The 18,407-nt window shown below is 68.2% G+C and overlaps 4 protein-coding genes and 6 non-coding genes across 12 annotated transcripts; 5 read left to right on the top strand and 5 right to left on the bottom strand.

Annotated features, from left to right (window-relative positions):
- Nucleotides 1-362: 362 nt before the first annotated feature.
- On the bottom strand, nucleotides 363-435 carry TRNAK-UUU (transfer RNA lysine (anticodon UUU)). The gene has a single exon. It is a non-coding gene; the product is annotated as a tRNA-Lys (tRNA).
- Nucleotides 436-790: 355 nt separating this feature from the next.
- On the top strand, nucleotides 791-873 carry TRNAL-UAA (transfer RNA leucine (anticodon UAA)). The gene has a single exon. It is a non-coding gene; the product is annotated as a tRNA-Leu (tRNA).
- Nucleotides 874-1,677: 804 nt separating this feature from the next.
- TRNAL-UAA (transfer RNA leucine (anticodon UAA)) lies at nucleotides 1,678-1,760 on the bottom strand. The gene has a single exon. It is a non-coding gene; the product is annotated as a tRNA-Leu (tRNA).
- A 616-nt stretch (nucleotides 1,761-2,376) lies between these two features.
- TRNAR-UCU (transfer RNA arginine (anticodon UCU)) lies at nucleotides 2,377-2,464 on the bottom strand. The gene is given in 2 exon segments: nucleotides 2,377-2,412; nucleotides 2,428-2,464. It is a non-coding gene; the product is annotated as a tRNA-Arg (tRNA).
- A 234-nt stretch (nucleotides 2,465-2,698) lies between these two features.
- TRNAV-UAC (transfer RNA valine (anticodon UAC)) lies at nucleotides 2,699-2,771 on the top strand. The gene has a single exon. It is a non-coding gene; the product is annotated as a tRNA-Val (tRNA).
- A 345-nt stretch (nucleotides 2,772-3,116) lies between these two features.
- TRNAV-UAC (transfer RNA valine (anticodon UAC)) lies at nucleotides 3,117-3,189 on the bottom strand. Its single transcript has one exon. It is a non-coding gene; the product is annotated as a tRNA-Val (tRNA).
- A 693-nt stretch (nucleotides 3,190-3,882) lies between these two features.
- Nucleotides 3,883-7,160, bottom strand: CABP4 (calcium binding protein 4). Of its 2 annotated transcripts, none has more exons than XM_068944163.1 (6): nucleotides 6,615-7,160; nucleotides 5,855-5,885; nucleotides 5,519-5,662; nucleotides 5,170-5,279; nucleotides 4,357-4,504; nucleotides 3,883-4,216 (listed from the first exon to the last, which is right to left on the bottom strand). In XM_068944163.1, exons 1-6 carry the CDS (start codon nucleotides 6,867-6,869, stop codon nucleotides 4,188-4,190), a joined length of 717 nt encoding a protein of 238 aa, XP_068800264.1. In that variant the 5' UTR covers nucleotides 6,870-7,160; the 3' UTR covers nucleotides 3,883-4,187. The 2 variants fall into 2 exon arrangements, 1 of the variants encoding a protein (XP_068800264.1); XR_011141214.1 differs by having other exon boundaries at nucleotides 4,080-4,216; nucleotides 4,357-4,475; nucleotides 6,615-7,002.
- Nucleotides 7,161-7,274: 114 nt separating this feature from the next.
- Nucleotides 7,275-9,066, top strand: GPR152 (G protein-coupled receptor 152). The gene is made up of 2 exons (XM_068944161.1): nucleotides 7,275-7,401; nucleotides 7,717-9,066. The coding sequence occupies exon 2, from the start codon at nucleotides 7,735-7,737 to the stop codon at nucleotides 8,917-8,919; it is 1,185 nt and encodes a 394-aa protein (XP_068800262.1). The 5' UTR covers nucleotides 7,275-7,401; nucleotides 7,717-7,734; the 3' UTR covers nucleotides 8,920-9,066.
- Nucleotides 9,067-9,249: 183 nt separating this feature from the next.
- Nucleotides 9,250-14,978, top strand: CORO1B (coronin 1B). Its single transcript, XM_068944160.1, has 11 exons — nucleotides 9,250-9,377; nucleotides 11,007-11,209; nucleotides 11,310-11,432; nucleotides 11,522-11,651; nucleotides 11,738-11,919; nucleotides 12,184-12,303; nucleotides 12,844-12,948; nucleotides 13,020-13,165; nucleotides 13,274-13,331; nucleotides 13,684-13,974; nucleotides 14,248-14,978. Exons 2-11 carry the CDS (start codon nucleotides 11,009-11,011, stop codon nucleotides 14,371-14,373), a joined length of 1,482 nt encoding a protein of 493 aa, XP_068800261.1. The 5' UTR covers nucleotides 9,250-9,377; nucleotides 11,007-11,008; the 3' UTR covers nucleotides 14,374-14,978.
- Nucleotides 14,979-15,203: 225 nt separating this feature from the next.
- On the top strand, nucleotides 15,204-18,302 carry PTPRCAP (protein tyrosine phosphatase receptor type C associated protein). Of its 2 annotated transcripts, none has more exons than XM_068944159.1 (2): nucleotides 15,204-15,542; nucleotides 17,357-18,302. In XM_068944159.1, the coding sequence occupies exons 1-2, from the start codon at nucleotides 15,540-15,542 to the stop codon at nucleotides 17,960-17,962; spliced, it is 609 nt and encodes a 202-aa protein (XP_068800260.1). In that variant the 5' UTR covers nucleotides 15,204-15,539; the 3' UTR covers nucleotides 17,963-18,302. The 2 variants fall into 2 exon arrangements, with proteins under 2 accessions (XP_068800260.1, XP_068800259.1); XM_068944158.1 differs by lacking the exon at nucleotides 15,204-15,542 and adding an exon at nucleotides 16,105-16,161.
- Nucleotides 18,303-18,407: the final 105 nt, after the last annotated feature.

Here is an 18,407-nt window from a genome sequence, read left to right as displayed (position 1 = left end):
TGCGTGTGTTGTGTGAGGTGAGGGTGCCTTGCCCCAGGGGGCCTGTGGGGTGCAGCGGCACGGGCTCTTCTCTGGGCACCTACCCAAGTCCAGGGTTTGTCCCCATGCTGCCACGATCACGCTGACCCTAACGTGGCTTTGGGGCTGGGGGGGGGGGGTCTTCTCCTGGCCCCTGAGGCAGCACTGCCTGCCAGCCCCTGTGTCCCCAGCAGCCCTGTGCCAGGTCCCCCTACCCAGGTGCCTCTGCAGGGCCATGACCACCTTGGTGCCGGGGGCCCCCTGCACAGCCCCTGCCTGGGGCGATGGGGCCATGCCTAGCCAAACAAAAACACAAGCAGAAGGTACAAAAGGGGAACCTCACCCGCCCGAACAGGGACTTGAACCCTGGACCCTCAGATTAAAAGTCTGATGCTCTACCGACTGAGCTATCCGGGCAGCTTCTGGTAGGGAGGGGGCATGGCTGGGAGCCACATGGTTCCCCAGGCCTTCCTCCTCCTCCTCCTCCTCCTCCTCTTCCTCCTCCTCTTTTTCTTGTCTCATAGCTGTGCCCCCCAGGGACCATCACTCAGGGCAGGTGTCACCATGCCCAAGGGCTCTGGAGGAGAAGGGTCACCCGCTCCTGGCATCCATGCCCTGGCCACAGTGGGGCTCATGTGGTGTCTGAAGAGATGAGCATGGGCCCTGCTGCACCTGCAGCTGCTGTGATGACCCCAACCCAGGCCAGTCCTGGCCAGGCCTGGACACCTGGGTCCCTGGCAGAGCAGGGTGGCCATGGTGTCGCTCTGTGCATGCCAGAATGGCCGAGAGGTGAAGGCGTTGGACTTAAGATCCAATGGACATGTGTCCGCGTGGGTTCGATCCCCACTTCTGGTAGCCGGGCCTGCAGCCACCACTTTTGGAGGGGCGGAGGGTGGCCAGGCCCCTTCCCAAGGGCTTGGCATGCTGGGACATGGGGATTGGGCTGGCCACGTGGCTGCTGCATGGGCGACAGCAATGGGACCAAAGTGTCCCTGTCTGCTGGGGTCTCCAGGGCCCAAGGCACAATGCCACACACAGGACCCTGTACTGCCTGGGGGAAACCATGTCCCACAGGGTGCCCTGATGTCACCCCCTGCCCCTCATGCCCCCAGTGGCCCACAGGCTGCCCAGGTGTCACCGTGGGCACACCAAGCTCCCCAGCTCTCATTGCAGGCACCCTATGTCCCACAAAGTCCCCAGGTGTCACATAGGCACCTGGTGCCCCCCCCCCCCAGCTGCGGGGGTGCAGGACCGTGTTAAGGATAGGTTGCCTAAGGAGGGTGCCCACCGCTGGGGTGCCCCCAAAAGGGGGCATGACCCTGGTGGGACTCAAACTGTTGATTGTCTTATGATTGGCTAAAAGCCCAATGCGCTCTCCATTGCACCCTAGAGCCAGGTGCCAGCACCCATGGGTGCCAGGGGTGCACCCACTGCTCCCCAGGGAGGGAGGTGGTCCATGAGGAAGCCCTTGTAAGGTGGGGACACAAGCACCCAGCCTCCTTCACCCAGGTGCCACTGCCCAGGGGCAGTTGGGTCTCTGGTGCGCTGCAGGGTCCTGGTGCAGTTTGTGGTCCCCAGTAGGGATGGGGGACCCAGGACAGGACTGGGCGCCCGGCTGCTTCAGCACACACGGCCAGGCAGGAAAACAGAGCTGCTGGCTACCAGAAGTGGGGTTCGAACCCACGCGGACACATGTCCATTGGATCTTAAGTCCAACGCCTTCACCACTCGGCCATTCTGGTGCTGCCCTGGGGCCGTTTCACCCCCAGGGGCTCTCCTGCCCCTGTGGGGAGCCTGGGGCCACCTGCCTGCCTCCATCCTGCAGCAGCCTGGGGCTGACCCTGCATCCCTTGGGGACAACTCCATGTCCCCCACAGCCGACCTGGCATTTCCTTCCCATGGTGGTCTGGGGCTGACCCTGCATCCCTTGGGGAGGACCCCATGTCCCGCACGGCCGACCCGGCATCTCCTTCCCATGGTGGTCTGGGGCTGACCCTGCATCCCTTGGGGAGGACCCCATGTCCCCCACAGCTGACCTGGCATCTCCTTCCCATGGTGGTCTGGGGCTGACCCCGCATCCCTTGGGGAGGACCCCATGTCCCGCACGGCCGACCCGGCATGTCCTTCCCATGGTGGTCTGGGGCTGACCCTGCACATCCCTTGGGGAGGACCCCATGTCCCGCACGGCCGACCCGGCATCTCCTTCCCATGGTGGTCTGGGGCTGACCCCGCATCCCTTGGGGAGGACCCCATGTCCCCCACGGCCGACCCGGCATCTCCTTCCCATGGTGGTCTGGGGCTGACCCCGCATCCCTTGGGGACGACCCTGCTGTCCCATTCCTTGCCCAGCAAAAGCAGCGACTCTGGTGGGACTCGAACCCACAACCTTTGAATGCCGCCTGCTGCTGCTAGAAGTCCAACGCGCTCTCCGTTGCGCCACAGAGCCACCCACGGCCCCTTGTGTCCCCTTCTCCCAGCCGGGACCCCCCCCTCCCGGGACACCCTGTCCCCCTCCAGGGGCTCAGCACCCAAGGGTGGCCACGGTGCCACGGTGCACCAGGATGCCCGCTGTCGTCAGGATGGGAACATGATGCAGTGGAGACTGGGTGGGGGGGGGGAGGGGATGTCCCTCATGACCCCCCCGGGGTGACTTCCCGGACCAGGGGGCACCCACCCAGCTGGCTCCATGGTGTAGGGGTCATCACGTCTGCTTTACACGCAGAAGGGCCTGGGTTCAAGCCCCAGTGGAGCCACCACAGCTCAGGGCTTTTGCCCCTCCCAGGGTCTCTTTTTTTGCCCCAGGGTGTCCCCAGTGGGATGCAAGTGGGGACGGTCACAGGGCAGCTGGCCCTGTCCCTCCCCAGGCAGGCCCAAAGCAGAGCCCCCAGGGGTGCCTGCCTCAGGGACTATCCCCATCCCCCTGCAAGAAAAAGCCTCCTGTTCTCCTGTTCCCAAAGTGTCCCTGCAGGCAGCACTGCCCCATGGGCACCCGTTGCCTTTGCCCCTTGGGGGGCTGCTGGCACCCAGAGGTGCCCCAGCTCCTCCACCTCCCCAAACACAGGCCAGCAGAGCCCTGCAGAAGGGGAAAAGGAGAGCACTGGCTCCACTGGGGCTCGAACCCAGGCCCTTCTGCGTGTAAAGCAGACGTGATGACCCCTACACCATGGAGCCAGCAGGGGGACAGGGACCCTGAGCCCTCTGGGACCCCCATCCTGGGGCTGCCCCGTGGGCACCATGGCTCCCATCTCTGCCCCTCCCACAAGAGGGGTAAGACCCCTCCCACACACACACTGTCACCACCAGGTGGGCACCCTTCCTGGGACGCTCTGGGTCCTTGTCCTGCCCCCAGGGCCATGCCCTAGGACCCTGCCAGGGGACGTGTCCTGTCCCCCTGGGGCCCATCCTAGTACATCCCAGACTTCTGCCTTACCCCCTTAGGGATGCACCAGATCCCTCCCAGCTGCCGGCCCCAGCATTCCCGGGGACCTGCCAACACCCTGCCTGCAACCTACCGGCACCCTGCACGCACCCCGCACGCACCCTGCACACACCGTCTGCACCCTGCCTGCAATCTACCTGCAACCTGCATGCAACCTGCCCACATCCTGCACGCACCCTGCCTGCACCCTGCACACACCCTGCCCGAACCCTGCCTGCACCCCATCTGCAACCTACCTGCATCCTGCATGCACCCTGCATGCACCCTGCCTACAACCTACCTGCACGCACCCTGTCTGCAACCTGCCTGCACCCTGCCAAGGACATGGGGCCATACAGGGCAGCTGGAGAGACCCCCCTTTTCCCCTCTGCAGGTGCTGACCTACCCAAACCCCACCCTGCCACACAACCAGCAGGCAATTTTCTCCACGTCTGCACAAGGAGCTTTATTGGGTTTCACCTAGCCCACCCTGGCCCTGCTACCCCCCGGGGGTTTTGGGGTGGGGGGTGGTGTCTCGTGTCTGCCCTGCCTCATGCTGGCTCCTAGATGTGGGCTCAGCTCCAACTGTTCACTCTGAACCCTAATGCTGGCCAGAGAGGCTAGGATGATCAATGCTCACCAGGCAGGGAGTATCTGGGGGGATGGGGACGTGCCTGGATCTGCTGACAAGGGCCGTGTAGGGGGGAGTGGCGCGGCTCAGCCCTGTATGCCCTCCTGCCCCACGACTTCGTTATCGGGAAGACAGCATCATGACGAACTCTGTGGGATGAGAGAGGAGAGAGTTGGGCGGATGCAGGGCTGAGCCACCCCTGCAGTCCCCAGCCCCCCTCATGACACTTGGGGACCACCCCTGGAGCCATCAGGCCAGGGGACCCTGGGGCCGTGAGGTGCCCCCTCACCGTCAAAGTCCACGTGACCGTCCCCGTTGAGGTCCACGTCCTGCAGAATCTCATCCACCTCCTGTGCCTTGAGCTGCTCCCCCAGCAGCGCTGCGATGGCCTCCCGCATCTCCGCACTGCTGATCTCCCCATCCCCGTTCACATCGAACTGTGGCACCAGCAGGTTGGGGGGGCAGCCCAAGCCCCACAGCCTCCCCACACATGGCCCCTCAGCCTCCTTGCCTGGCCCCTGCGATCCTCTCTCTGTGGCCGTGGTCACCCTTATGGTCATGGTCCCCCCCAAACGTGGTCCCCTCATGACCATGGTCACCCTCATGGTCCTAGTCTACCCATAGTTGTGGTCCCTCCATGGTTTTCCTGTGGTTCTTGTCCTCTCTATGCCTGTGATCACCCCCCTAGACATGCTCCCTTTGTGGCCATGGTCTGCTCTGCAGCTGTTGTCCCCCCCTACAGTCTTCTTGTAGCTTTGGACCTCCCTGAGTGTGGCGCACTTCCATGACCATGTCCTCCTCTGTGGCCATGGTCACCCTCATGGTCCTGGTTCTCCCACAGTTGTGGTTCCCCCATAGTTTTCCCATAGTTGTGGTCCCTTCCATGCCTGTGGTCACCCTCCTGGACATGGTCACAACGTGTCCATGGTCCTCTTTGTGGCCCTGGTTTCTCTATAGTCTTCTTGTGGCTGTGGACCTCCCTGACTGTGGTCCACTCCCATGGCTGTGGTCGTCCTGTGGTCTTGCTATGGCCAGGGTCTCCCCACGTCTACAGTCCCCCCGTGGCCTCCCCATGGCCATGGCCTCCCTGTGGTGGCTGTACCTCACGGAAGGCAATCTTGAGCTCCCGCACGCCCACCATGTGGGCTGTCTCCTCCCGCAGCTTTGGGCCCATCATCTGCACAAAGTCCTCGAAGTCCACGCGGCCACCCACTGCACCATGGGAGAGGCATGGGCTCAGCACTGCCCCGGGGGGTCTCTGTCCCCAGCCCTGTGCCCTCCATGTTCCAACCCCCCACGGCCCTGTCCCAATGGCCCACCTGTGACTTTGTCTCACTATCCCCATGCCCCAGCCCCCTGTGGTGCTGTCCCCATGTCTCAGCCCCACCATGCCCTGTCCCCATCCTCGTGTCCCAGCCACATGTCCCCACGGAAGCCAGTCCTCTGCTCACTCCTCATCTTGATGTGCTGCGAGATCTCAATGAGCTCCATCTCGGTGGGCATGTACCCCAGGGTGCGCATGCAGGCGCCCAGGTCCTTGTAGCTGATGAAGCCGTCCTGGTCCGTGTCAAACTCCTTGAAGGCATCCAGCAGCTCTGCCGCGCACGCACACGCGTGCATGCGGACCCCCATCAGCCACGGGCACCACTGTGGATGCCTCCCCGTGGCACGCATCCCCATGGGATGTGTCTCCCTGGCTCTGCGCTCCACGGCAGACGAGGCACCCCCTATGCCCATGGGCCAGCCCCATAGATAGCCGTGGGCATCCTTCGCACCCCCATACTCACCGTCCAGCTCCTCCGGAGACAGCTCCCGCTCCTCAGCACGGGCACGCAAGGCATGAGGGCAAAGTGAGACCCCCAAACCCCGTCCCCCCCCAAGCCAACAGCAGTGTCACCTTCATTAAGCGCAGACCAAAATTAACTCCCACAAGAGGGATTAGAGGGATTGGAGACAAAGCTCTGTCCGGCCCCCGCCATGCCCACAGCTACACGCCTGCACCCCGAGCCCGACCTCAGCCCAGCCCTGGTGCCCCTCATCTCCCCCATACCCACGGACCAGAGTGTCCCCATCCCTCCCTGGTGCCCCTCATCTCCCCCATACCCACGGACCGGAGTGTCCCCATCCCTCCCTGGTGCCCCTCATCTCCCCCATACCCACGGACCGGAGTGTCCCCATCCCTCCCTGGTGCCCCTCATCTCCCCCATACCCAGGGACCAGAGTGTCCCCATCCCTCCCTGGTGCCCCACATCTCCCCCATACCCAGGGATCGGCATGTCCTCATCCCTCCCTGGTGCCCCCATCCCCTACACCCTGGGACCAGAGTGTCCCCAACCCTCTCTGGTGGCCCCCATCTCCCCTTACACCTGGGGATTGTATCATCCCCATCCCTCCCCAGTGCCCCTCGCCCCTCTCCCCCCTCGGGACACGAGGACCAGAGCATTCCCCATCCCTCCTCAGTGCTCCCCATCTCCCCCCATACCCGGGGACCAGAGCGTCTCAGACCTCCCCCTTGCCCGCGGGACGCCTGGGCCCCATGCCCTGCACCTTGCCGAAGACAGTGTTGAGGAAGGGCGAATAGGCCTTGACGGCGGCGGCGTGAGGGTCGCTGGGGCCCTTCTTGCTGTTCTTCCGCCCGTGGCCGCTGTGGCGCGACTCAGAGCCGGGGCTCTTGGTGCCGGAGGGGACGGTCTCCTCGGGGGCTCGGGGGCTTCTCTCGCCCACCTCCCCACCCTTGCCCTTGCCTTGGGCCTCTACCTCCTTGGGGACCCCCGCGTCTGCCGGGGCCTGGGTGCGTGGCATGGGGCCGGCGCCGGGGGCAGGCGGGCACGGAGCGGGAGCCGGGGCGGCCGGGCCTTAAGAAGGAGGCAGGGAAATCCTCTTAGGGGGCCCCCGGCCTCGGCCGCGCCGGGGCCCCGGCGAAGGCCAAGCCAATTAGCAGGGATTAGCAGCAGGCCCGTCCGCGCCCTCAGGGCTGGGGGGCGCCTGGGGTCCGGCCGCCGCGGCCGCCTGGCTCTGCGGAAACGGGGGAGTGGGGCCGCGGCGGCGGGCGGGCAGCCGTGGCGTTGGGCCGGCCCAGCACATGCCGCCCGGGGCGGCGAGGGCTGCAGCAGGAAATGGCGGCCCGCTCCCACCAGCCGGCCTGCCGGGCACCAGCGGCTATCGGCATCGCTCCTTCCGCTCGGCGTTTCCTGCCTGTCCCTGCCCCCTCCTTCTGCCATCGCCTCCCTCCGCGCTGCTCCGCGGCTGGCTCCGGGCCGGGGGAAACTGAGGCAGGGCCCGCTCCCGCCTAGAGGGCTAGCCCGCCGCCGCTCGGGGTCTCGCCTCCATCGAGGTAGGTCCTACCGCGCTGGCCGCCCCGGGGCGGGGGCCGGCCAGGCTCGGTGGGCGCAGCGGGTCCCCTTGGGCACAGCCAGGGCAGGGCGCCCCCGAAACGGAGGCGGCAGGAGGCAGCGGCGGAGCAGCCAGGGGTGAAGGGCGCCCTGGGCAGGGACGTCGGGCCCTTGTTGAAGGCAGTTCCCGGGGCCGGAGGAGCCGCCGGGCGCGCCGGGGCCAGGTGCTGCAGGAGGCCTGCCGGCCCCGTGGCCAGCTGGGCTGCTCCACCAAGGGCCCCCGGCCGCGCGCCTGAGCCTGTCCACCCGCTTTGCAGCACCGGCCGGGCCGGGCAATGGAGCCGGACACCACCATGCCGGCCTTCAGCCTGCCGCCCAACAAGGAGCTGCCGTGGGATGGGCAGCTGCTGGTGGCCTGCGCGGCGCTGGGCCTGCCGGCCAACGCCGTCACCATCTGGCTGACGGGCTGGCGCCTTCAGTGCCGGAGGTTGGCTGTCTTCACCTTCAGCCTGGCTGCCTCCGACTTCCTCTTCCTCGCCAACTCGGGGCTGCAGATCTGGACGGTGGTCAACAGCGACATGTGGACGCTGGGCACGCCGCTGTGCCGCCTCCACATCTTCCTCTACAACGTGGGCTACTACAGCGGGCTCTTCCTGCTGGTCGCCATCAGCCTGGACCGGTGTCTGCTGGTGCGGGCGCCGCTGTGGTACCGGTGCCGGCGGCCGGCGAGCTTGAGGGCGGTGCTGTGTGCCGGCTCGTGGCTGGTGGCGTGCGGCTGCAGCGCGCCCAACATGGCGCTGGCCGAGGTGGTGGAGCTAGAGCTCGGCATGGTGGCGTGCCACAGCGAGCAGGGCAGCTGGGAGGCCCCGCTGCGCGGGCTGGAGATGCTGCTGGAGGGGCTGCTGCCCTTCAGCCTCATCGTCACCTGCCACAGGGCCATCCTGGCCCGAATCCTGTGGCGCCGCCTGGCCCAGCCACCCACCCGCTTCCAGCAGATGGTGGTGGCCACGCTGAGCGCCTACGTGCTGCTCAATCTGCCCTTCCAGTTGGTGCAGCTGGTGCAGCTGGCAGTGCCCCACCTCAACAGCCAGCTCATCTACTTCATGGGGCTGACCTTCAACCTCAACAGCTGCCTCAACCCCTTCCTCTACCTTCTGCTGGGCTCCACCGGCGGCACCCGCCTCGTGCGGGGGCTGCGCACCGCCCTCACCTGCCTGCGACCCACTGCCCTCGCCCAAGGGCCCCCTGCTGCCCTCGCCAACGTGCCACCCGCTGACTTCGCCAACATGCCACCCGCTGACCTCACCATGCCACCCGCTGACCTCGCCAACGTGCCACCCACTGACCTCGCCAACGTGCCACCCGCCGCTCTCACCTGCAGACCACCTGCTGCCCTTGCCCATGGGCCACCCACTGCCCTCGCCAGCATGCCACCTGTTGCCCTTGCCCATGGGCCACGCACCGCTCTCTGCTGCCCACCAGCCCCTGGGCCCGTGGGCGGCCCAGTGGCACCCCTCTGAGGTGCCCCACGCCGCGTCCCTGGGGCGTGTGGGCCCGGCGTGTGCCACAGCCCCCCGCGTGTCCTGGCGCCGCCCCCCCCCCCGTGTGCCCCGGTGCTGCAGTGGGTCCTGCAGCGCTGATGCCCCGGGGTGTCCCGAAGCCCCCATGTGCCCTCGGTGCCCCTACTGTCCCGTGCCGCACTGCGCACGCGCGGGCGGCGCCCCCCACCCCCGGCAGCGCCCCCGGAGGCGCAGGGCCGCAGTGCGCAGGCGCCGGCAGCACCCCCCACCTCCCCACCCCCCAGCAGCGCCCCGGCAGCGCGGAGCGCGGGCCCGCAGTGCGCAGGCGCTGGCCGTGCTGGGCGGGGCGGCCCCGCTCACTTCCTGCCCGGCCGTACCGGCAGCGGCAGCGGCAGCGGCCCCGCTCCGTCCGGCCCAGCCCGGTTCGGGCCCGGCCCGGCCTGGCTTTTGGCCCGCTGGTGAGTGCGGGGCTGGGGCTGCCGTGCTGAGGTGCCGCGGCCCGGGGATGCCGGGCGTCCCGTCGCGCCCGGCGGCGCGGGTCCCTGCCGGCCCGGGGGAGGCGGCCCCGAGATCCCTCCCGGCCCGTCGAGGCCAGCCCCGGCCCTGACTCTAGGGGGCCGCCCCGCTCCCCGGCCCCTTCCGCGGGGGCGATGCCCTCCCCGTCCCCGGGCCTGGTGCGGCCATCCCCGTCGTGACCCGTGGGGCGATCCCGTCCCCTCCCTGAGGGGGCGATCGCTTCCCCGTCCCCTTCCCTGAGGGGGAGACCCCTATCCCCGTCTGCCACGGGGGGGCACCTTCCCTGGGGGGGTGGGTGATCCCCTCAATGTCCTCTCCTGGGGGGGGGGGGTGATCCCCATCCCCCAGGGAAAAATCCCATCCCCTCCCTGCCGGGGCAGTCCCTATCCCCATCCCTCGTGGGGTGATCCCCATCCCTGAAGAAGTGATCTCTCCCTGGGGGGGGGGGGTGATCCCTATTCCCCATGGAGTAATCCTATTCCTCCCCGGGGGAGTGATCCCCATCCCCGGGGGGGTGATCCCCATCCCCAGGGGGGTGATCCCCTCAGTGTCCTCTTCCTGGGAGGGGGGGGTGATCCCCATCCCCCAGGGAGCAACCCCATCCCCTCCCTGGCAGGGCAGTCCCTATCCCCATCCCCTGGGGGGTGATCCCATCATCTCCCTGGGGGGGTGATCCCCATCCCCTGGGGGGTGGTCCCCTCCCCTCCCTGGGGAGGCCGTCCCCATCCCTGTCCCCCATGGGGTGATCCCTGTCCCCTGTCAGGCAATTCCATCCCTTTCCATGGGGGGGCCAGCCCCATCCCCCTGTGGGACAATCCCCTCCCCAGGGGGGCGACCCCCATCCCCTGTGGGACGATCCCCGTCCCCTTCCCTTCCATGGAGGAGCCATCCCCTCCCAGGGAGCTGATCCCAGTCCCCATCCCCCATGGGACGGTCCCACCCCGTCCTGGAGGGCCATCCCTGTACCCCTCAGAGTCCCTGTCTCCTGCCCCCCCCCCCCCAGCAGGGCCTGTTGGCTGGGCCCACCAGTTGCCACCAGGCAGGGCAGGGAGGAGTTTGTTTGCCCCACCAGGCATGAGGGCAGGTACCAGCCCAGCTTCCCGCTCCTGCAGGGAGCAACGAGCAGGCACCCTTTACCCTGGGGTGTGAGACAGGATAGAGTCCCCCTCCATGGCGATGCCCTGACCACCCCCTGCACCTGGACATGCTCCCACGCAGGGGCATTTGGGAGCCCGTTTGGGGAAGGGGGCACATCCCTCTTCCTTAGCCCCAGGGCTGGGTGCCCCACGTCGCCTTCCCTGCAGCTCACCCTTGCTGAGCGCATCCCGACCAAGGGACCCGACTGCCCTTGCTGGCCGACTCCTTGGCCCCATGTCCACACCCTGGCTGCGCTGGGCCTGCCCCTGGCGCTGTTGGGTGACCAGGACTTGCCCCCTCCTGGCCGTGCTCTGGTTTATCTGACCCCGCGGCCATGCCATGCTCATGCCACGTCTAACCCTGCCTTGCGGCTGTGGCCGTGGCCACGCCGGTGGCCGTGGCATGTCTGATCCCCGTGCCGGGGTGCGCCCCAGCCATGTCGTTCCGCAAGGTGGTGCGCCAGAGCAAGTTCCGGCACGTCTTTGGGCAGCCGGTGAAGACAGAGCAGTGCTACGATGACATCCGCGTGTCCCGGGTCACCTGGGACAGCACCTTCTGTGCCGTCAACCCTGCCTTTGTGGCCATCATCGTGGAGGCCAGTGGTGGGGGCGCCTTCCTTGTCCTGCCCCTGCACAAGGTACCAGGGCTGAGAATGAGAATGACGCCAGCGTAGGGCGGTGTGGGCAGAGGGAGCGGGGTTTGTTCTGAGCAGCGACTCCATGTCTCTCTGTCTCCAGACTGGGCGCATCGACAAGTCGTACCCTACGGTGTGCGGGCACACGGGCCCTGTACTCGACATTGACTGGTGCCCCCACAATGACCACGTCATTGCCAGTGGCTCGGAGGACTGCACCGTCATGGTGAGGCGCTTGGGGGAGGCTCGGGGGATGTGGGCACAGCTGGGTGCCCTGCCTGCACCTGCGCCCACCGCCCCCTGTTGCCCTGGCAGGTCTGGCAGATTCCCGAGAACGGGCTCACCCAGCCCCTGACAGAGCCCGTGGTGGTGCTGGAAGGGCACTCGAAGCGCGTGGGCATCATCACGTGGCACCCCACCGCCCGCAACGTCCTGCTCAGCGCAGGTACTGCGGGGAGTGGGAAGGCGATGGGTGCAGGCGGCATGGGCTGCCCGCGGCCGAGCTGTGCCCATGCCTGTGCCCCTACCCAGGGTGCGATAACGTGGTGCTGATCTGGAACGTGGGCACGGCGGAGGAGCTGTACCGCCTCGACGGGCTGCACCCTGACCTCATCTACAGCGTCAGCTGGAGCCGCGACGGCGCCCGCTTCTGCACTGCCTGCAAGGACAAGAGCGTGCGGGTCATCGATCCCCGCCGGGGCACTGTCGTGGCGGTGAGAGCCTGTGGCGCTGGCCTGCCCGGGCCCTGCCCCGTCTCCAGGGTGCCATCCTGCCTTGGCCCTGCCCGTATCCTCCGGTGCTTGTCCTGCCCTGGCACTGCCCATGTCTCCAGTGTGACTATCCTAACTTGGCCCTGCCTGTGTCCCCAGGGGAGTTCCCATGCCCTCCCCACTGTCCTGTGTCCCTGGGGTGCTCCCTGGCCCTCCCTGCTGTCCCATGTCCCCAGGGTGCCCGCTGACCCCGTGTCTTGTGCCCAGGAGAAGGAGCGGGCGCATGAGGGGGCACGGCCCATGCGGGCCATCTTCCTGGCCGACGGCAAGATCTTCACCACTGGCTTCAGCCGCATGAGTGAGCGGCAGCTGGCGCTGTGGGACCCGGTGAGGGCTGCGCACATGGGGCACCTGTGGGGCCGGGTTGGGGGGGATGAGGGCAGAGGGTGCCCACAGGGCCAGGCTAGACGGGATGAGGGCAAGGGGTGCCTGTGGGGCTGGGCTGGGGAGAACACGGTGCCTGTGGGGGCGAGGGCAAGGGGTGCCCATGGGGCTGGGGTAGGGGCTTGGGGTGCCCACAGGGCTTGGCACCCGCATGGGGACTCATGCCAGACATCAAATGGGTGTGTCGTCCAATGGGTGGGGTTTGGAAGAGGGTGGAGTCTCCTGTGGTCGTAGTCTCCAGTTGGCTGAGTGTCCTGGGGGTGGGGTCTTGGGAGGGTGTGGGAGGAGCTTCCACCAGGTAGAGCTTCCACCATTCATGGGCAGGGCTCCTTAATTGGCTGCATCCGTGAAATGGGCGGAACAGAGGGGATGGGCATGTCCCTGTGTGGGGGTGAGGCCTGGACTGGGTCCTGCCCCTGGGGGACAGGGCAGGGGACAGGGCTGGGGACAGGGCTCTGTGAGGCTCACCCCTGGCCCTGGCAGGAGAACCTGGAGGAGCCCATGGGGCTGCAGGAGCTGGACTCGAGCAACGGGGCCCTGCTGCCCTTCTACGATCCCGACACCAACGTGGTCTACGTGTGCGGCAAGGTAGGGCCCCTGCCATGCCCACTGTACCCCCACCTGCCCCCTCTGTCCCCCTCTAACGGCCCTGCCCCCAGGGCGACTCGAGCATCCGGTACTTCGAGATCACGGAGGAGCCTCCGTACATCCACTTCCTCAACACCTTCACCAGCAAGGAGCCGCAGCGGGGCATGGGCTGGATGCCCAAGCGTGGGCTGGACGTCAACAAGTGCGAGATCGCCAGGTGGGCCTGGGGTGGCAGTGTGAGTCGGGGGCCCGGGGTGGGAGCAGGGAAGGGCCCATCAGCCCCCACTGACCCCCCCCCCACCACCGTCCCTGCACCGTCATGCAGGTTCTACAAGCTGCATGAGCGCAAGTGTGAGCCCATCATCATGACGGTGCCAAGAAAGGTGAGCAAGGCTTGGGGGTGGGGGGCCCTGGGGTCTCTTCTCGATGGCAGCAGCAGGCCCCAGGCTACCGTGCCCTGGGAGCTCTGCTTCATAGAGGAGAGAGCTGGGTGCTGGGAGGGGGCTGGTGACCGCCAGGAGGATGCACCAGTGGGCTGGTGATGACTCGGGGTACCCAGGCAGGGCAGGGTGGTGGGGGGCACCCAGGTGGGATAGACAGGAGGGGGGTACCCAGGAGGACAGAGCGGGGGTACCTGGATAGGGTTACCAGTAGGATGGGGGTACCCAGACGGGCTAGGTAGTAGGCTGGGGGCACCTGGGCAGCGCCCCCCATGACGGGCGCGGCGGGGCGCAGTCGGATCTCTTCCAGGATGACCTGTACCCCGACACGGCGGGCCCCGAGGCGGCCATGGAGGCGGAGGAGTGGGTGGCGGGGCAGACGGCGGGGCCGGTGCTCGTCTCCCTGCGCCAGGCCTACGTGCCCAGCAAGCAGCGGGACCTCAAGGTGAGCCGCAGGAACGTGCTCAACGAGGGACGCCCCGCCGTGGCCCCCACCCCGCCGCCCGCCGCCGCGGCCCCTGCCGCCACCGCGCCCACCCGCCTCAGCGCCCCCCCGGCCCTGGGCGCCACCACCGCCGGCTCCACGGTATGCGGGGGGCGGGGCTCGGTGAAAGTGGGCGGGGCTGGTGCGACTGGTGGGCGGGGCTATAGTGGGGTGGGGCTGATGAGCAGGGCGGGGCAGGTGGGCGGGGCTACGGTGGGGTGGGACAAAGGAGGACAGAGGCGATGGGTGGGGCTATAGTGGGGCGGGCCTGATGGGAGGGGTCATGGCGATGGGTGGGGATTGTGGGCGGGGCCACGTGGAGGTGGGGCGGTGGTGGGCGGGGCGGGGGCGGGGCTGAGTGCGGTGTCCCCGCAGGCGGGGGGGCGGCTGGAGGAGGTGCTGCAGGAGGTGGCCGCCCTGCGCCTGCTGGTGACGGAGCAGGGCCAGCGCATCTCCCGCCTCGAGGAGCAGCTGAGCCGCCTCGAGAACGGCCACGTCTAGGGGGCGCTGGGGCCCGCGGCCCAGGCCCCCCACTCTGATAGCCCCCTGCCCCCTTCGGGGACCCCAGCATCCCCCAGGGAGCACGGCCGGGACCACGGCTCTGCCCCGCGGCCCCCACTTCTGTCCAGACCTCCTAGGGACCCCAGCTCTGTCCCCTAGTCCCCTGACCAACTGGTACCACCCCGGGGGCTCCCTCCTGCTGCTGGCGCTCCCTCGTTTTGTATGGCTGACCAAATCCCCCCTCCCCTTCTCCCGTGGCAGCTTCCTCCATCACCCCCATTGCCTTACTGGGTGCTGCCCTTGGCTGTGCCCCCCCAAATCATGGACCATCTCCCCCCACCCACCCACCCCCTCAGGATGGGGGGGGTCATTCTAGGGTCAAAAACTATATGCCCTGCACCCCTTCACCTCCCATGTCCCTGTGGGGTTGTGGGGTCTTCCACCCCTCCTATGGGGCATGGCATCATCTGCTCCATGCCTATGGGAGCGTATCCCTCCCCGTATTTTGGGGGCTTCTTCCCCTCCCTTCATCTCATCTCCCTCCTCCCCCACCGTGCAGGGTCAAAAACTATATTTTCACTCCAAATAAAGGTCTTTATAAGAAAGACGTTTGCTGACTAGGAGGGCTGGGGGCAGCTCAGGTGCATTAGGCACCGCAAGAGCTATGGGGCCAGAGCTCCCTAGGGGCGGTTGGGGGGGGCGGTCTCAGGCCTGTGGGTGGCAGGGTGTGCGTGAGCATCCTCATCCTGCAGTGGGAGCGGGGTAGGGGGCCAGTTCCTCTGTGCCCCCCCATGCGAAGCGGGCAGGAAGGCACAGTGGTCACGAGTGCTGCGCTCTCGCCTCAGGCAGGAAACAACGCAGATGGTGGGGCTGGCGGGGGGGGGCTCACACCCGGGGAGGGGGCTGCTGGTCTCCCCCACCGGAGGCAGGCCTAGGACAGCGTGAGCTGGGGATGCAGGACCCCCCAACCCCAGGACCCAATTGCAGGCCGTCATAGCTCTAGTGCATTGCCTTGCACCCCTGGGTTCACTGGGTGCATTTTGGGTAGGCAGGCAGCACCCATCCTCCCCCCCCCCCTCCCTGATACATCCGCTGCCGGAAATGCCGGGGAGGCCCCCCCAGTGCAGCTCCCACGGCACCAGGACCTGCTCTGGCAGCACCCGGTGATGGTGAGCTTCCTAAAAGTGGGCTGATGGGAGGGGGTCCAGGGTGCTTGGGGGGGGGGGGGAATGAGGGCCCATGGGACCGGGCTGGGGTTGGTCTCTGAGAATGGGATGTGGGGGCTTCTAACACACCTCCTGCCCCCTAAGGAGCCCCTGCCCCATGCGTGGCTCCAGCCTCGGTTTCCCCAGCTCAACTCAGGTGGTTTTTTTTTTTTTTTTTTTCCGGGGGGGGGGAAGGAGTTTCCATTGTTCATCCAAATTCAGCCCCCTCTCTGCCCCCCCCCCCCCCCCAGCAGGACTCTGGGGAAGGTGCTATGGGGTGTGGGGCTGTGCTGCTGCTGTAGGGTTGCAGGGCTGTGCAGGTGCTATGGCACTGTAGGGGTGGTGCAGGCAGGGGCTAGGAGCTTGGGGGGGGGGGGATGCAGGTGCCATTGGGCTCCATGGGGCCAGGCAGAGCGATGAGACCAGGGCAGCTGCTATGGGGCTGTGTGGGGCCGGGGGGGAGGGGAGGGCACAGGGTTATGGGTTGAGCCAATGCTTCTGGAGCTGCTGGGGTGGGGATGGAGGGGGAGAGGGGTAGGCACTGTGCAGCTGTGGGGGATGTTGCTGCATCATGGCCTTGCAGGTGCTGTGGGGCAGGGTGATGGGGTGTGCAGGGCTGTGAGGAGCTATGGGGCTGCGCAGGGGAGGCCGCTCGCAGGGCCGTGAGGCTGTGAGGAGCTATGGGGCTGCACAGGGGAGGATGCTCGCAGGGCCGTGGGGCTGTGCAGAGCCGTGGGGCTGTGCAGGGGAGGAGGCTCGCAGGGCTGTGCAGAGCTGTGGGGCTGCACAGGGGAGGAGGCTCGCAGAGCCGTGGGGCTGTGCAGAGCCATGGGGCTGCGCAGGGGAGGATGCTCGCAGAGCTGTGGGGCTGTGCAGAGCCGTGGGGCTGCACAGGGGAGGATGCTCGCAGGGCTGGGGGCTGTGAGGAGCTATGGGGCTGCGCAGGGGAGGATGCTCGCAGGGCTGTGGGGCTGTGCAGAGCTATGGGCTGCACAGGGGAGGCTGCTTGCAGGGCTGTGCAGAGCCATGGGGCTGCACAGGGGAGGATGCTCGCAGGGCTGTGCAGAGCCATGGGGCTGCACAGGGGAGGATGCTCGCAGGGCCGTGGGGCTGTGCAGAGCCGTGGGGCTGCACAGGGGAGGATGCTCGCAGGGCCGTGGGGCTGTGCAGAGCCGTGGGGCTGCGCAGGAGAGGAGGCTCGCAGGGCTGTGGGGCTGTGCAGAGCCATGGGGCTGTGCGGGGGGGGATGCTCGCAGGGCTGTGCAGAGCCGTGGGGCTGCGCAGGGGAGGAGGCTCGCAGGGCCGTGGGGCTGTGCAGAGCCGTGGGGCTGCGCAGGGGAGGAGGCTCGCAGGGCTGGGGGCTGTGAGGAGCTATGGGGCTGTGCAGGGGAGGAGGCTCGCAGGGCTGTGGGGCTGTGCAGAGCTGTGGGGCTGTGCGGGGGTGGCAGGCCCAGCCCCCCCTCCCCGCTGCGGCTGCAGGTGCTGCAGCCACCCGACGACCGCAGCTTCCCGTCACGGGGGCTGGCGTGGGCACCTGCCCAGGGGAGACGCTGGGGGTGGCGGCAGGGGGATGGGGGGGGGGGCACCTTGCGTGATGCTGCAGCCCCATCCCCCCGCCTCGGTCCCACTGCCCTTTACCCCGGGCCCGGCCTGCCCCTTTCCGGGATGGGGACGGGAGCGGGACGGCATTGCCGTGCGGGGAAACCCCACGGCAGCGGGTGGCAGGGAAGAGGCACGGCGCCCGCCGGGTCGCCTGACCCAGCGCCGCCCTCCCACAGGCTGCGGCGCGGGGCTACCCGCGGCCCCCGGAGCTGGTGCTGCTGACGCTGCCCGGGCTGGTGGCTGCCTCCGAGCCGGCGGCCAGCCGCAGCGACCGGGCCGTGGGGGTCCTGCTGGGCGTCCTGCTCTGCCTGGCCGTGGGGCTGGCCCTGGCCTGGCACCACCTCTGCCGCCTCTCGGCCGGGCGATACCACCCCCGGCCCCTGGGCCGCCGGGCGCTGGCAGTGCTGCGGGGCCACTGGAGCCGCCTGCAGGGACGCGGTGGCCTGGGGGCGCGGGACGGGGACGGGGAGCAGGACGTGGCGGGGGCCCCTCGCGATGAGGAGGAGGAGCTGATGCCGCCGCCCCAGGATCAGCACCGGGCGGATGAGGTGGCCGGACAGGAGGAGGAGAAGGAGGAGGAAGAGGAGGAGGAGGAGGTCACGGCCACCTTGGACACAGAGGCAGATGGCGCCCAGGGTGCAGAGCCCGCAGACCTGGATGGGAGCCCCCCACCCGCGGGGCAGGCGGCGGGCGGCAGTGCCGAGGCCCTGCTCAGCGACCTCCATGCCTTCTCGGGGACGGCAGCTTGGGGGGACACGCGGCCCCATGTCACCGTCCTCTGAGGCCACGCGCAGCATGGCCTGCGCGGTCCCCCTGCCCAGGGGGACGCCCTGTCCTGGGGGGGGTGGCACCCTGCCTGAGGGGTCCCCCAGCCCAGGAGGACGCCTTACCCTTGGCGACACCCTGCCGGGGGGGAACACCCTCCCCAGGGGGACGCTTGGCTGTGGGGCCAGCCCGCCGGCCGCCATGCTCTGCCCTGAGCCCCAGCCGCCGCCTCCCCAACCCCGGACCCCACTGCGCCCCCTCCCCAGGGCCCGGCAGCCTGTGGGCGCCCGCCCCCCGCGGAGGCTCCTCATTGGCTGTGCAGCTGCAGTGGCCGACCAATAAAAGAGCAGATCTGCCCTTCCGTGCCCTGCCCCATCTGTGGGCTTGACGGGGGTGTGGCTTAGGGGAAGGGGGCGTGGCTTGACGAAGGGGGTGTGGCCTGGAGATGAGGGCGGAGCCTGG

Source organism: Struthio camelus, chromosome 5 (genome assembly GCF_040807025.1).
Source record: "Struthio camelus isolate bStrCam1 chromosome 5, bStrCam1.hap1, whole genome shotgun sequence".
Classification (NCBI taxonomy): Eukaryota; Metazoa; Chordata; class Aves; order Struthioniformes; family Struthionidae; genus Struthio; species Struthio camelus.
The sequence above is the reverse complement of the archived record's forward strand: the minus strand, read 5'-3'. Positions and strand labels throughout refer to the sequence as shown.